At 33.0% G+C, this 17901-nt stretch overlaps 1 protein-coding gene across 2 annotated transcripts in view; it reads right to left on the minus strand.

Annotated features, from left to right (window-relative positions):
- The window catches only part of LOC126055992 (cardioacceleratory peptide receptor), a 125729-nt gene that overhangs the window by 41819 nt on the left and 66009 nt on the right, over positions 1-17901 (minus strand). For both annotated transcript variants that reach the window (XM_064034441.1, XM_064034442.1), the window contains exon 3: positions 11630-11654. In XM_064034441.1, coding sequence (XP_063890511.1) covers positions 11630-11637 — 8 coding nt within the window. In that variant the 5' untranslated portion in view covers positions 11638-11654. The remainder of the gene's footprint in view (positions 1-11629; positions 11655-17901) is intronic.

Raw genomic sequence — 17901 nt, forward strand, 5'->3', positions numbered from 1 at the left:
CGGTATTTAATTAAGTCCTTCCAGTCCATAACACAAACGAAATTATAAGGGTCTGAAACTATTCTCATCATATACAGAAGGCCTCGTATGCCGCAAGATTTCAAATAAAACAATCCAATAAACGGCATTAGATGCCGCTGTTAGAGCTTCGTGTAAACATCACCAACGTTTAGATAACGCATAAGAGATTAATACAGAAGACCAACTCTAAAAAAAACATTGAAAATAAACTCACACATATCCCAACCCTACACAATATCTTCTTCATATATCATGATCCTTCTAGTGCAGTTCGTCAGTATAGTTATCGGCACGAATCTTGAGCTCTGATCTTCACCTGCGCAGAAGTAATTTATTGGGTCCCTTTTGTGGCATGAAGTGAGGCGTGGGAGCGGGCTAAAGCGGTGATTGGCCCGCAGTGCATCGTGTCATAGCCGTCACTCGGGATTAGTTCTTTGCTAATAAATCACTTCTGCGCAGATGTAGCTCAGAGCTCAAGATTCGTGCCGATAACTATACAAAAAATGTTATTATACCTTGAAAACTGACAGCTGTCAGCAACACTTAAGACACGATGGCACATTACACACTCACTCTTCCGAAAACTATTTGAATTTGGAATTGGAAAAAAATCTAAAAAAATTCGCTACAACTCACATATATACGGATAGACACACAAACACAAATACACACACACATACCCATAATGTAGACCGTTCATTGAATCAATTCATTTTGTGATCGAATATCAAATTCAAATCGTTAACATGCAACTTTACTTCATTGCATACAACTTTACAGAATGAAGAAAGTCTTCTGCAACATTCCTCTTTTACGGCTAAACCGGGAGATTTATAATCCCATAAGGGCTTCGCAACTCGTGAAACCTTCGACTTGTAAACTGTGAATAATTTTAAATAGTAACACGTGCTGAGTTAACTCTCACAGTAGCACGTGCGAGTTGTTTAACTTTGGTTTGTAAACTTCAGGATTGCTAAATAGCACGGAGTATGGGGAATATGCTAATTGGGTGCCATGTTGTTTCCTTGACTTAGAATTGATGAGTAAAATACATAATCATTAGGTTACGGTTTGGCTTTATGTTTTGGAGTAAAATCTATTATATATATTTTCAGATACAGGGGGCCTTACTACAAAAACTTTAAACCCTGTTTTACACTTGTCTAATAAAATTTTAGCTGCAAAATGAACCATATGTCAACGTCATAATTTGACATTTTTTTAGACAAGGCATAAACTGACGTTTAAAAGTTTTTGTGGTAAGACGGAGGATGTTTAAGCTTGTGTGACCTCACATCGTTCAAAAATATTCTTAGTTACAAATTCTTTCACAAATAAATATGTGTCAGAGCTTGACTGTTACATGTGGGATATTACATATTAAAATTTCTGAGCTATTTACGTGTTATAAAATGCAATATTGAGGCAGCATTGAAGCTTCTATATAAATGACATTAAACCAACCATCTTGGCGGTAAAAGTGAAGGATATTCAAGTAATTCATCATTAAATGGTTTATACTAAACCAGCCCCTATGATCTTGTTAATTTAAAAAAAATACATACGCCTGTCTTACCTTCCTACCTACTAACGTAGGTACTTATACCTATGTACAAAATATTATATTTCCAATTACCTACAATTAAGATACAGTTCAACGAAATTAATCATATCACGGAAAAAGGCTTCGCTTATCGGTAGCCAAATTGTTTTCTCTTTAAATTGTTCCTCTTTCGCTCCACAACGAATTCAAGGAATTTTCATTGAACAAGCAATATATTTCCTTAGAAGGCAAGGCAATTAAATTGTCGATGAATAGCTTAATTTATTTTATGTATGTATTTATTTGTTAAATACATGTAAATGCTTACGTTAAGTAAAATCCAAGAAAAAAGTGACTAAACCTTAATCTTTGCCGTTTAAGTTCAAGACCTATAAACCCAACTACAAAAAAATATATTTGCAAATGACGTAGAAAATAGAACGGTTTATTTTACGATCTACCCGCGTATTTCGTAAACAAGACTCTTCTGTTGTCCCTAGTAAATATGGGAGCATTTTAATGACAAAATTAATTCTTACTAAGATGATAATTACTCCTAAGTCCCGAGCTATTTTGCATGCGAAAGTATGGAAATATTATCATTAACTTCGCTTAGACATGTATGAAATCTTGTGAAATTAACATATTTTTTGCTACATTACCACATATTTTTCTCAAATTCCTCCATTTCCCCATTTTCTCTTTATGTCTCGAACCGTAAAAAGGTTGTGTGATCTTCCCTCTGTATTAGCATTTAAATTATAACTTTACAAAGGCATTAAAACCTTATTTTTGTAAGCCACAAAATAAAACTGAAAAGGCATCGGTTAATTTTGTAAATTGAAATGTATTCTTTCTATTTTCGTCTCAAAACCGCAAAAGTTAATGACCGCAAACCATTGAAATAAAACAATTAAAATAATTAATTAGTGCACAGACAGCTCTGTTCAGTAATTAACGAGGTCCTTCATCAAACAATCGTTTCTGATTTCATTCACTGTCAAACCATAATGTGCTAATTTTACATTCATTATGCACTTAGCGTGTTATTAATTATACGTCCAAAAATATCTCGGCAAACGGTGTATCTACGTAATGTTAATAAATTGCCACCTACACAAAAATAAATTAGACTCAAATTAAGAGACTGATAAATTCACAAATAAATAAAATTAGCTTTATGCTTGCTTAATTAGTCTCAAAAACGTTATTGACATCTTTTTGACAAATTTTTCAAAATTATCCTTGAGTGAAAAACGTTCAAGATTGAAAAGAACGCGTCAATTCAATACAGACACAAATTATGGTTTATCGTTTTCAATCATCAAGATTTTTTCAAAGGATAAATTTAAAAAAACCCCCGACCCAAAAAAAGTATGCAATAATTATGACAAAATGTTAAAAACGCTAAACCCTATAAAAAGCAAAAAATAACTTTTAACACTACGTAAACTAAATTTTGTCGGGTCGGGGGACCGCTCTAATTCATTACTTTAGATACGTGTTTTTTTTAAAACGAATGTTGTAATTAGGTAGGTATCATTTGATTTATGTAAGTATTTATGAAGGTAAAAAGCGGTCCCCCGACACGTCAAAATTTAGTTTACGTAGTGTTAAAAGTTATTTTTTGCTTTTTATAGGGTTTAGCGTTTTTAACATTTTGTCATAATTATTGCATACTTTTTTTGGGTCGGGGGTTTTTTTAAATTTATAATTTAATTTTATTTCATGCTTTTTAAAGGAGCTCCTTAATTTTTCCTTCTTTTATTTAATTTATTTTATCTTAAGATGGGGTCGCTATATGCGATCTCGGCCAAAGGAAGCTGTTTAACAATCCTCATGACAAACTGGCTCTGGGAGAATTGCACAGATTGAGAAACAATAAAGCTGAACATCTAGAATGTCCAAAGGTTAATCCTTTGGACATTCTAGATGTTCAGCAAAAATATAAATCGGTTTATCCGTTTCATTCCGGCATTCCAGGGTTTCATCCGTCACATCCCATTTGCAGCATTAGGTTCTCGTCAATCAGAAACATGAAGAGAACTCGTCAAGACAAATTCAACGAGCCCAAACTCGATGGGTTTACTAAAAGGCAGTTCAGGGTTACGTCTCCTACCTTCGTGCCCTACCAGCAGACCAGCTCAGTGGTTCCAAAAGACATTAGTGTTTCAAATTTCAGATCCCACATATACTTGCAAGTAAACTGAGCGTGTAACATTCCTATGACATCTAGCAAACGAGCTGATGACCTTGAAGACCTGAACCGATTTCCACCAAACATAGCTAAGAACACTCCCGACTGACATACCTTTTAAACAAAAAAAACCGCATTACAATCGGATCATCCGTTTGGGAGCTACGATGCCACATACACACACACACACACACACAGACACGTTAAACTTATAACACCCCGTCGTTTTTGCGTCGGGGGTTAAAAATGACATACAGTTTCTTTAATATCCCCTCGCCTTCCAATCATTAACACATCCAAACGATCCCGCAACTTCACCAGAATCACAATTACGAAGCCAAAACCTTATTTCCCACAAGACAATAAAAAAAAGAACTTTATGCCCCTCACAAAACGGTCGTAAATTCCATAACACGTAACAAATGGGTATTCGTTCCGCCACTTACAGCAGTCCTTTGAAGCATTTAGCAAATTAACGACGACATACGCTCAAAGTTACATGTTCCTCATAAATTCGATCGGCGATTTAAACAATAAAGAAGTCGGATCAAACCGGAGCGATCGTCACATTCCTTGAAGGACCATTAACCTATATGTTGATAGATGAATTATGTCACTTTTATTTTTATCCAATTCAATTTAGCAGTGTCGCGAAAATGTTTACACATTTTTGCGTACAACTTTTCTTGAAGAGAAACAAATGCTACAGTGAACATTTAAAAAATGATAAATGAGAACGGTTTTGAAAAAAATATTCATTGCAGCAGTTCAGATGTTAAGTATAGGTGATTATTATACATACTTTGAAATATAAATACATATGTAAGATAAATCAATATATCGAACTATCTATTAGGTACATATGTTGTCCTTGACTATTTCCGAGCTTTGGCCGCAATCTAACCACAAATTATTGAGTCCTATTCTAGTCTGACAGTTATCGAGCAATTTCCGAACAAGATTGTGCTTATTCCTATTACAACAAAATAACAAAACTAGACTTGGGTACCATTAGGGGGCTCTTAATATGGTCATATGTGTAGCATGGGATAATACAAAACTTTCTTCCGTGGCTGCCAAATGTGTCGATTCGTAGAAATTATAAGTTTACTAGAGGCGTGCTGGCTGAATCGACCAGGCAAAATTGGTATGTCCTGAAATTGGGTTTGGCCGGTAATATGCTGTAGGTATATTCCAACGTTCTGTATACACCATTCTATTTAGTGGTTACAATGTATGCAGTTTTTCATTTAATCGCGTAGAGACAGACATGAATTATAGCAGCAGGTACTTAAATCTAATTTATATCAATTTTATTACTTTTATTCTGAAAGGGTACAATTGCCTTGTTATAAAATTAAATTCTGACCACCACATATTTAAAACAAGATCGCAAAAAAGAGCATTAATTTAATTTAAATAACTAAGTTAATAATTTTAAACTACTTATTGAAACAGCACTTTGTTCCGAACGAGCTAACCGCTGAAACTTTCGCCAAGTTTTCTCTCCAAAATTTCTACAATTTTAATGTTACTCGGCAAACTTCCCATTTCCTTTGGATTAAACGACATGAAAGAAAAAAATAAGTGTAGGTATAATATTTTAAATTACCTTTGTCAAGGAAGCGGTGCGATATAATTTAACTTTTAAAACTTTTGATTTTTTAAATTCTCGGTAAGTCTACTGTTTTCATCCATCATTTAAATGTTGGTCTTTTCCTGATATAGCATAGTTTGAAACATAATATAAATAATAGATTGTCCTACTAATATTATAATCCTACTAATTCCCACTAATATTATAAATGTGAATGTTTGTGAAAATGTATGGTTGTACGAGTATGTTTGTATATTATTTCACGCAAAAACGTCTATACCGGTTTGGTTGAAGTTTGGTATGTAGATAGGTGATACCCTGGATTAACACATAGACTACTTTTATCAACACACAACGCGGGTGAAGAAGCGAGCGGAAGCTAGTTTTTTATATAATGCTGTATTGACGTTCAATTGTTTCTACACTACTAAAAAGTAACAGCATTTCAAAACAAAACACGATCTATTTTCTATAATATGACGTATTGTTGACGCGTTTTCGACACCGTGTAGGCGGACGAACTGTTTTGATACTTCCATTCATTAAATATGATGAAAAAATATATTTTTTTAACTTGACCTTCTATGACGTTCGTGTATTGATGTCAGGACATTGGGAGTGATCAATTTCTTTGACGCAACGACACAGTTACTCGCTGACGATATCGTAAAAGCTTTCAATAAAAGGGAACAAGTTATAGGCGATAACGTGCGATAAAATTTGATGTTTTACGTCTGTAGACTGTCGAGTCATAATATTGCCCCGTTTCTGCCGATTTGAGGAAATTATGGGTATGATGAATATTGCCGCTGTCATGCGTAGCAGTTTTATTGCTGAGAAATCTCTTAAAACTCTGGCCGTCATCTGTCATGTAGCTTTATCAAAAGATAGCTGTAATAAAATCAATTAACATTACTTAAGCATTGTTTAATATAATATGGCTTTACAGCGCGGGTGACATACAAAATGCCAGCCAACCAAGTATTTAATTCATCAATAATAATTACTTTTTTATTGACATTTGCTCTTGTGGTAATGTTAAATGTAAAAAATATTGCGTCGACCCAGATTGTCACATGCCCCATATCTTACTTCTGGAGATTTGACATTATAATCACAAAGTACCAAGATTGCCCATAAATTGGCCAAGCCATTAACTAATCCATTTACGCCGCCGCTCGTAACACACACCAAACTTTATGACGCGTATTTTTTCCTTACCTTTTATTATCCGTAGGTGTGAACTGGCTTTTATGCCCAATCAAATCACAATGTAGCGAGCACTTGGCTTCGTCGTATCATCTGAGCCAATTACTGCTAATAGAGAATTCAAAGACAGGCGCCATGTGTTTGTCACATAAAAATTTAATCATAACCTTTGGGTGGGGTGGAATTGATTTGATGTAGGAAGAATATGTGAGAGATTATAGGTAGATCAAGTATCTACTTATGTTTTGATAAAAAGTCCCCTTTTTTTAACGACGACGTCAAAAATCATCAAATGACACTGATGTCAGGCTTTTACTGACTAAAAACCGTCATTGTTCTGTGGTAGACCTTTTATGTACCAGGGCCGCGGTAACTCTTTCGAACAATCCCCGGCAGGCCTTGGCCCTGCTGAGCCCCACTGGGATTTATATCCCCTTTCGTTAGCAAAACCTACGATGAGTAATTGAAACTTCATGCGTAAAATATTTAAGTGTGCCACAATATTAGGTTAAGTTTGTAAAAAATTGTAACTTTAAAGCGAAGAAACAAAAATATGAAAAAGCAATACTTACCTACGCAATCTTCTAGTTACAGAAATGTAAATATCACCATAATATATAATAACATAAAGTTTATTTTCATTTCTGTCGTCAGATAAGTTAATGTTATCCATCTTGCGAATCTTTGGGGACAATTACTTAAAAAAGATGTATGACTGGTCCCAAAAGATAAGTGAGAGAGCTTTCTTGTTTTTGTTTTTTTACTTACGAATAACAAAGAATAGGTGCTTTCTATAATGGGATGCCATGAACTTTTAATTTAGATTCATTTCAGCAACAAAGGACATAAAAATATATTTGATACTTAGAAACAAAAGTATATTTCAGACTATAAATCTTCGTAAACACTTGACTGTACCTAGTAAAACTAATGTTTAGTACTAAACAGCTTTAATGTTTCTTTTTATTTTTAAGGGATGCCAATGGCCTTTTTATTTTATGATTTTTACTTGAACATTTCTATTAAATTGATTGAACCTACCTACTATCAATTGAAACCTTAATTGGCTGAATTTAAATTGGGATCATAAAGAAAATATTGGTTTGGGTAACCATAATATTTCTAGCATGAACAACCATTAGAAAGTTTAAGCTTGGAAACCTTTAGAAGTAGTCAAAGATGTTTAAAAACCACCAATTTTATGTGCTTTCCGAAACATGGAGGTAACGCTTCATGAAAAGATGGTCATCTCTGGACCCACGCGCTAAAAAGAGATAGTACTTACAGTCTTAAATGTATTTAAATAAAGAATGCCCTTTTTCCTCGAGTTAATAATAGTTTGCTTTGAATAGATATAAGCCCCCTATCGCATGGGACTCAATAAGGTCATTGAAGATTTAATATACCTATTTAGACTTAAAACCACTCCGTAGTGGGTAAGTTGCAATTTTTATTTAAAGTCTTGATAAAAATAGTAGGTAGATACCTATTGAATAGAATTTTCCGTACTGTTGCACGTGTTGAAACATTAGCTAAGTATTTAATCTCTGTCACATAAAACGTGGAAGATTGTTTTCTTTCATGAAACTACTGGAAAAAGATTCCATTTTTACTTAGGTTGCTATTTATTAGGGTGCGGGATAGTTCTTTAATACAGAGAGAATAGCTAGTCTAATGCTCTAGGTACAGCTAAAACGAACAAGCCTTTATTTCAATTCCTATATTTTGAAAGTGACGTTTTGTGTATTTTTCTTTAAGTAGTTTCAACCACTCCTGAATGCTTATAGAATTTTCAATCATCAATCGTGAGGAGCAAACTTTCTTACATTCGTACGTATTTATGAAAGGTAAACTCGTACTTGTAATATTGATGAGTTGTAATGTCTTTAAATCTATACTAATATTATAAAGCTGAAGAGTTTGTTTGTTTGTTTGGACGCGCTAATCTCAGGAACTAAGTACTGGTCCGATTTAAAAATTTCTTTCAGTGTTAGATAGCCCATTTATCGAGGAAGGCTATAGGCTACTTTTTATCCCGGTACGGGATGTAGTTCCCACGGGATGACGGTGAAACCGCTGGCAGAAGCTAGTACCAAATAAACATCGAACCACAGTTTGAAAGCTAAACTATTATTGAAACTAATATCAAATAACAATTCTGACATCATAATTAGTTCAGATTAATGACCTTTCAATACGAGATTTATATTCTAACCCACTAATTAGGGTGATATTTGATATAGTGAAAGTGATAAATGGGTGAGGGTGAAATCTAGTGGAAATAATAATGGCATTGTTAGCAGCGGTGGACGGGTTAATGGAAAACTTTGTAGTGAAAGATAAAGATTGAAACTGGAAACGTATTGATGTTCTTCCGGGTTTTTTTATGGAAGCAAATATCTACCTACATACCTATAACATAAGTATGTATTCGTTTGTATATGTGAATATGATAAATAATGAAAAAAAAAATTATTTAATAAATATCACCTATTGAGATAAAAAACAATAGCGAAAAAAATCTAAATTTTAGATTTTTTTCGCTATTGTTTTTTTTTTATAAAAATGGTTGTAAAATAAATCCTAGGTGATGTGAGAACGAATTTGCCGATATAGGTATTTAGGGATATGTTTGCACCAGTTTGGATCCTCAAAATAGTTACAAAATTTCATCTACATTCTAAAACCTATTCACAAAATAAGAAAGCCCAGTCGAGTACCTCCTTCTTCGTCAGTCGGTTTAAGTCACCTTCCAAGAATTTATAGAACACAGTAACAACCCGTCGTGTTATGATCTTATATTAATTAAATGTTCTCAAACTAATTTACTGATATAACCGTTGGGATTAATCAAATCACCAATATAACTTATTGTCAAAGAAACGTAATTACACTCGAGTGTAATGAAACTGGGTCAGTATCTATTTATTACGGGGAAGCCGAAGGGTGATGTTTTAGTAGTAAACCAATACAGTATGTTGGTTTGTACATTGCATGTAATTTGCAGCGGCGCTCTTTTAAATATATAAAAACTACTGAAACTGATGATTGCATTAGTGTATGGAAAAAACATACCATGTCATGAGAGAGTGTGCTTTTTATTTTTTGTGTTAACCTGAATAGTTTTAATATAAGAAACAGTAGAGAAAAGTGTATGTGCTTATCACAGAAATTTGAAGATAACACAAAAACAAATAATTTTCAAAATACTAGACTTCAACCAACACTATTATATGAAGCACTTCCTTACAAAGTTAGTATTAATTTTTGTGAGTCAAACTCTTGGCATTCAAGTGTACATTACGCCTAGAAACAAAACGGCTATTTTTTCCTGACACAAAAACTTGATAGTACGAAAGTGCTCCTATTTTCCTGCCTTTTGATTAACAAGACTCGTTCGTATTCTGATTACTTTCTTACTTTTCCCTTTTTTGCTATCTTCAGGTCAATGACCTCAGTTTTTGTCCGTCCTATACTGAAGTGATTTGTTACACCTCCAATATCAGGAAAAGTGTGTTTTCTGTTACATTTCCCATTTATCTTAATGAAAATCAAGCAAAGAGAACTTATTTCTGTCTATAGATTATTATATTGGGTATTGTGATTAATTCTCTTACTTAATTAATATTACATATAGATCCTCCTTTTTCATTTCGTAAATAAAACCCCGAGGGCCTAGAATTAAAAGAAGACGTTGTTTTTTTTTTAATAATATTGGATCGTTAACTTAAAAATACCGTTATTATCCTACCGCAATCACTATAAAACATTTCTTTCAAATGACTTGTAATTTTAAAAACAAATGTAGTCATTATTTCAAACGACATGAGAACCATTTTTGTAATAACAATTTTCAGTCCATTACGACTTTTTCAATTCGAGGTCATTACAGTCTCGTGCCAGGTCTATTTTATTTAATACTGTACGCGGACATCTGAACATCTTTGGCAGTCATTACAGAAGCCAGAAAGTCTCACAACCAGTCTTACCTACGGATATTAGGTAGCCCAGGTAACTGGGTTGAGGAGGACAGATAGGCAGTCGCTCTTTGTACAGCACTGGTACTCACCTGCATCCTGTTAGCCTGGAAGCCGACCCCAACATAGTTGGAAAAAGGCTAGGATGACTCTATGATTCAAAACTTCGCATACACAGTCCATGTGTCTCTCTAATATTGAGTTGTAGGGACTTTGATTAAAGATTTTTCTTCGTCAATAGTTTCAAAAGAAAGAACCTTCTGATACAGATGTCTGATATGATCCCCCAAACCTTTTTCAGTAACGAATAATAACCCATGGAGACATAAACAAGAACGGAATTATTAATGCTAAAGTTTCTTTCGTGATATGTATTTACACTCGTTTTTTATTTATTTAGGTTTTTCAGTTTTTTGATGTGTAAATGACACCACCATTTACTTATGAATTTACGAATTATTTGCGCTTTAGAAATGTTTCGAGCCTCTTTATTAACTTAAAAAATAAGTAAAGTTTTGCCAAAAAATCAAGAAAATATTTAATAAAAGCTAGAGTACGAGTCAAGATGGTCCTTCATTTTAATTCATTGTGTTTTCACAATAACTAAACATTAGCCGTCTTACCACAAAAACTTTTAATCGTCAGTTTAAGACTTGTCTAAAAAAAATGTCAAATTATGACGTTGACATATTTAGTAGTTCATTTTGCAGCCACAATTGTTTTAGACAAGTGTAAAACAGGTGTTTAAGTTTTTGTAGTAAGGCCATAGGCATTTAATAACATAAGAGTATAATGGTATAATATAAAATTGATAATGAAACGTGCCAAATATTTATATTGAACGATATTTTACTCTTAAAGGCAACAGATTTCTTTTATATTTTCTTCTGATTCAAGTATAAGTATAAATCTTAATAAAGTTCCAAATGATATAAATAATTCTTTTCATTTTTCTTTCTAACACTCGTTCTATAAAAAGTTTTGACAAAACCTATGGTAATGCCAGATGTGTCTAGGTATTTATTACTTGTAATTTTTTTACTCTTAGAATATAACTTTTTGAGATTTATTTGACTGGTACATACCTTTTCATAACAGGGTTGCATCAACCTGTAAAAAAGAAAAAGCAAATTATAATCAATCAAAATTCATACAAATATTATTTAGGTAATAATATATGAATGCGCTATCTTTTAGTTTCTTGCGTAAAGAGTGAAAGATTTGTATATGAATGTAGATAAAAAAACGGAAAATGATAACCATTTGGTATAGAAAAAAACGAATAAGTTATCGATATGGATGATATAATATAGGTATACATCTACTTACCTGTATGCGTAAAATATATAAAAGAACTGAAAAATAAGAACATCAAAAGGTATCTTCTATAAAATCCTGGCACGTGATAAGATATTAATGTTAAAATACTTATTTTACGTTTTTCTTTGCAAAGGTCAACGATCGTAAATACTCAATTTCGATACGAGTACCTTAAATTATTACCGTCATATATTGAAAATTGGCGTCGCTAGAGATCTCGCGAGATTGTATGAATTTTACATTGTTCTTCGATATGACACGTGTCTTGAATCTCAGTTCTGTTCATGAGTTAGTAAAAGGATACAGTTTTGTTTCTCCATTGCACTATTCACAAAAATAATAACAATAATCAGTGTTACCTATTGGAGTGCCCGGGTGACTGGATTGAGGAGGTCAGATAGGCAGTCGCTCCATGTAAAACACTGGTACTCAACTTCATTTGGTAAAGCTGGAAGCCGCAGAAAGGCTAAGCAGACGGCAATATTAACAATCATTTCTACAAAATATGGCACGACTTTTTAAATCGGCCTGTTCTAATTTCGAATTCAAATTCGTTCGTAATTCAACTTTTTTTTTTTTGTTATGGCGCCATAGTACACAAGTCTGGCTGAATTTCAACATTATTTCGGCCATGTTTCATATTGAACGACCTTTTTACATGTTGACACTATTTTCTTGGAATAAATTATTATTATAAGATTATTTTTCTGTAGCCTAATAGAACTAAAGACCATTGTTGATTGATAAATGTGTTTCTTTTGTAATAATCTGTCAACAAAAGTTTACTATTTCTTTTTCACGCTATAAACTAGGGTTTATTGTTTGGAATATGAATATCTTTTTATTTTATTTGGGTTTTTTGATGAAGGTTGTCAAAATGACATTGAGTGTCTATCACAAAAGACATGATTAGAGTTTTTGAAATGGGTCAATTTATCAAGTTGAGACCAAATTATTATGAGTAATGTGTTGACTTGCCGACTTTAGATGAGCAAAGGTTCTAAACTGGATCCTTATGAATCAAATGGTCGATTTTGGAAACGCAAAGTTATTTGGAACTGTAACTATAACTATGTATGTTTATAATAAACTACTGTTTATTATATTGAAAACTTTCAGGCACCTACATTTCTTTTAAATATACCATAGTCTAGATGTTTTTTGTACGGCTTACCTTAAACTAAGAGTTGCCGCGATGAAAACCGAGCAAGTTTTCCGCCAGCTTGAAAACACTATTTAACACCGGCAGTCATTTTCTACCTACTTCTCTTGGTAACCAATTTCCCATAGATTACAAAAATAAATTCTTAAAACTGTCGAGACCAGCTTCTAAATATACTAAGTCATTGAACTTGGCCCTACTGTTCCTAATTATACCGTGGCCGAATGAACTTGGCCCTTTTATATCCAAGATATTATTAGGTCGCCCTTTGGTACTGAATGAATAGGTTATTATAAAGAAAAATATTTTTAAAACCGATACCTATCGATATTGCAAAGCACATCTCTATTATTAATTTAACCTTTCTTTTGAACTTTATAGTTCATTTAAAATAATTTTGTGTATTTAAGTTTTTTTTTTCATTTGATGAAGGTTTTTCAAAGACCAAAAGCCTCTTATTAGAATCAAACCTTTAGATTTGATAGAAAAAATAAATTTTATGTATTACGAAAGAAAATAATTGCAATGTATTGACAAGTCTTGTGGAAAAACTAAGTCAGTTATACTAATGAAAAACATTAGATATCAAATAATTTTAAATAAACTATCATGATAATTTACTTCAGTAGATATTATTAGCTTATATTTGTCCACAGCTGGGCAAAGGTATTCCCCAAAGTCTTCCGCCTTTTATTGTCCGAAGCATGCTAGTATTAGTCAACAAATAAAATATTCTCATAGGTATCTAATAATAATCATGAAAATGACTCATAAATCCATAAAAACCCCGTTGATCATTCTCATGGATCGATATCAATAATTCAGTTCGCGCTAACCGGGATTTGAAATTAGAACGAACATTATTCCAGTCGCCATTTTTAATATTTATATTCTACGACCGCTCGTAAAGTTATTAATGCTTCGTTTACAATGTTATACTTTTCTTCTGTCGCGTTAAAATATTTTTTTATGTGATTGATATCTTCCTGCGGGAAGTGGTATTATTTATATATCTGAATGTGGGTTTGTCTGTCTCATTGCCAAGGTTAACAGCTTGACTGACCGGCCTATGAAAGATTTTTTTTTTCATTAAGTGGGGTATATAAATATTTTTCACAGTGAAATAGTTTTATGTTTTGCCTGGTGATAAATTATGATAGATTGTCTTGTCTCTTGTTTTGATAAAACATGAAGATTCCGCTACAATTTAATATACTAATTGTATGTTTCACAGAAATAAAAGTCCTTTTATTTAGATCCTTCCATGCTCATATCGCTCATACAAGGTAGACAGGTGCCTCGACTTATGAATACCATACGGCTCAACCCCATAGCTGGACGTAGCTTCCTATTCGTTTGAAATTGTCCATTTACCTTGAAGGGATACTTAAATATTTTAAGTTAAACTTCCTAATTTATTTTGTAGCTTCTATATCTAAATAATCTACGCCTTAACAAAGAAAATTTTACATTCCATCAAATATTTATGTAGGTATGTTATTGGTACATAAAAATACTCATAAATTAATACTCAACTATTTTAATTCACCTCTTGATCTAGATTCCAGTCTAGGCATGCAATATTTATTTTTTATAACTGGCAAGCAATAAATAATTGTAACACTGACTAATACAATGATACGTTTATGTCTAAAAGGAATGCCAGTTTCGAAGATTTTGTCACAGCATAAAAAATATCATAATTATGTACATGAAGTTGCTAGCTTTCATCGGCATTTTTTTGTAGGATGTACTTCAAGCACCCTAAAAAAGAGTAGTGCATAGTATTCCTCGGTTTTTAACACGCTTATATACTCTTTAAATACTAATATATATTTTTTTTGTTTGTTTGTTTGTTAGTACCCTAAAGGCTCCAAAACTAGTGAACCGATTTAAAAAAAATCACAGTTGGAAAGCTAAACTCTTCCCACGTAACACAGGCCATATTTTATCCCGGTACAGGCAGTAATTCATCACTGAAAGTATTTTTCTAATAAAACGGATGAAAATTACTTTCATAACGTTTAGTTAGATAGCTATATAAATAAGCAAGAATATCTAAAATCAGGTACACAAGGAAGATACCCACGCCACTTAATTACCATGAATTACATACAGACTTAATTTCCCTAAGTGAAAATCGTACGTAGGAGCGATAAGCCATCATCCTGGCAACACGTGTCTGTGATCAGTGCTGTTAATTCGCTAAAAGCTAGACGAGCACTGTGTGTTTTCTAACTCGCATGCGAATTAAAAAATCACATGAGCAATGGTGTATGTGCGTTGAGTTTGATAGTGCAAATGACATAATTTACTTAAAGTACTTGATATTAGTGTGCTTGTTTGCATAGCCAAGGAACAACCTTAGCCTATTTCCTTGATATTGCTATAACTCCAGACAGAATAATCTTCAGACTTACTAGAGATTTCTTTGCTTGGTGATATTTTAGTAGATACTTAAGTCTTTGCTCAAGAATCAGTTATTTTGATTTTCTTTACAAGTCAATTACCTAATCGTTATTTCTGCCCTATATTGTTTTACCGTCTTACAAAAATTATACTATACTACTAACTATTAAGGGTATGCAACCTTCAGAAATTTCCGTTCCTTGGAATAATCTTGCAATTTGTTGCACCCTCGGGACTTCGTTACCGCTTCTTAGTCCTAAGCGTAATTTACGACGCAAGATATTTATAGTTCCAATGCAGTTTACCAACTACTTAATTAAGAAGTGGTGCTTAGTTTGTTATGACCTCCTTTGCTTTGTCACGTATCCACATAAACCAAGGTGCTTTTCTGATAGGTTTTTCTACTATTATTTGCGGGTTCCTGACCCTTAAAAAATGTTTTTGAACGTGTTTAGATTCATGAAATTGCTTCGGTGCTTTTCTTTTCCTAAGTATTATATTAATACTGGCTTCAAGGAGTCATAATTTTGCCGTGTAATAATTATCTGGCATAATTATCATGACATTGGTGACGAACACGAGAAAGATTACTGACCTACTCATATTCGGTTTATTTTATGTTTAGTTATGTTCTCGTGTATGTCCTCTAATATGCAAAGTTAATGGCAACATATAAATCAAGTGAATGAATTTCATTAACAATTCCTCCAAAGAAATTAAATTGCTTGTCCAAATAACAGAGTACTTGCACATTCGGTACTAATTTAAGTTTATTTAGAAAGGAAATAATTTGTTCGTTACTCATGTACCATTGAACTGCGCTCATTATTATTAACAAATTGTCATCATAAATTATGTCAGTTTGTGAAACGGCCGCCATTTTGTAATACAACGGTTTGTCGAGATGAAATGTTTGACTGTCAATTGTTTGCTTTTCAAAGCTTTCAATCACTCATTAATCAATTGAAATAGCTGTTGGTGACTGTACTTCTGTTCTTTGTGAAAGACAAAAGACTGTTGATTTACATGTCTGTTAATCTGATTGCGCCTTTCAAATCTTATGAAGCACTGATTACAATTTAGCTATCAATATTTCTATTGAGTTTGAAGTACACATAAGTATAATGCCTCTGTAGTGTATTATAATTTGTATAGAGGCGAGGAAAGGACATCCATCATCCTCCTGCCCCTGCCCTTATCCCAATTTTATTTGGGGTCGGCGCAGCATGTTTTCTCCTGCCATACTTTTCTATCTCACGAGTAACATTATTTCTAACCATATCTACTTTCACACCTAGCCTAAGAAAGGACATAAGCTACTATTTATCCTGGTACACCGCAGTTCCTTATAGTCGCAGGTGGAACCGCCGGAAATAGCTAGTACCTTAAACAAAAAACTCTTCAGAAATTCCTACAAAATGTCAATACATTTTCTTTGTATAACAATTACGGTAACACCCTTTTACTTCTCTCCTGTTACAATTTAACGCGTCAACTTGTCGCCAAGGGAAATATATCGTCCAATAAAAAACCCGCGGATTCTCAAAGAAATTCGAGAAAACGCGAGACTTTATCTCAATATGTATTTATAATTTTACGATATAATAAAATGTTAAACGCTGAGTAAAACGTCTGAGGTTTATTTGTGAATTCTTGTTTTTCGAGTTTTATTTGGTGTGATAAGGATGTCTTATATTTTTATTGCGGTAGATTAACGGTTTATATTAACTTTACGGATTATTAATTTGTAAGAATAATATTTTAAGATTTCATAATGATCTCACCTTTGCTTCAAGAGTTTGTATTTATTTTACTGGCGTATCTAAACGCTTACTGGAATTCTTAATCAAGACCTATAAAATACTAAGAAATGTTTTGTTATTTCAGTGAAAATTTGCAAAAAAGTCTATATATTTTCTTTATTCCGAAACTTCTTCAAAAATTTTAAAGGAACTTGTTAAATAAAGTACAATAGTAAGAAAACTGATTAACCAACATTGGAACGAACTCTATTATAAAGTATCCGTATCTAGGACCCACTCGTCTTCTTGACACATTTTTTATAAACTTCATTAGGTACATGTCTAAAGAAAGCGGAGATTAGTTTCCCAAACCCCTTCCTTTCCCAAAGAACGTTAAGGTCCTTAGCCATTTCACGTAATTAACTTGACATACCTTCATAAACTACGTCCCAAATTCACTCACATCATGACGTCACGCCCAGCTACTAGAATACTAGCGTTGTATGAAATATTGCGGCGTCTTTTGTGAAATATGAGCTAAGAAAATAACCTTGAATTTCCTTTGAAAAGAGGCATTACGGTACTACCTTACTTAAGGTAGGAAAACGGGTGCAATCTTCATGGATCACCAAAACGTCTTGCGGTAAACATGTAAATAAACAAGATAAATTCTATTGTGTCGAGTTTTGTAAGAAAAGTATCATATAATTTTCCTTCCATTTCT

This window comes from Helicoverpa armigera, chromosome 4 (assembly GCF_030705265.1).
Source record: "Helicoverpa armigera isolate CAAS_96S chromosome 4, ASM3070526v1, whole genome shotgun sequence".
NCBI classification, from domain to species: domain Eukaryota; kingdom Metazoa; phylum Arthropoda; class Insecta; order Lepidoptera; family Noctuidae; genus Helicoverpa; species Helicoverpa armigera.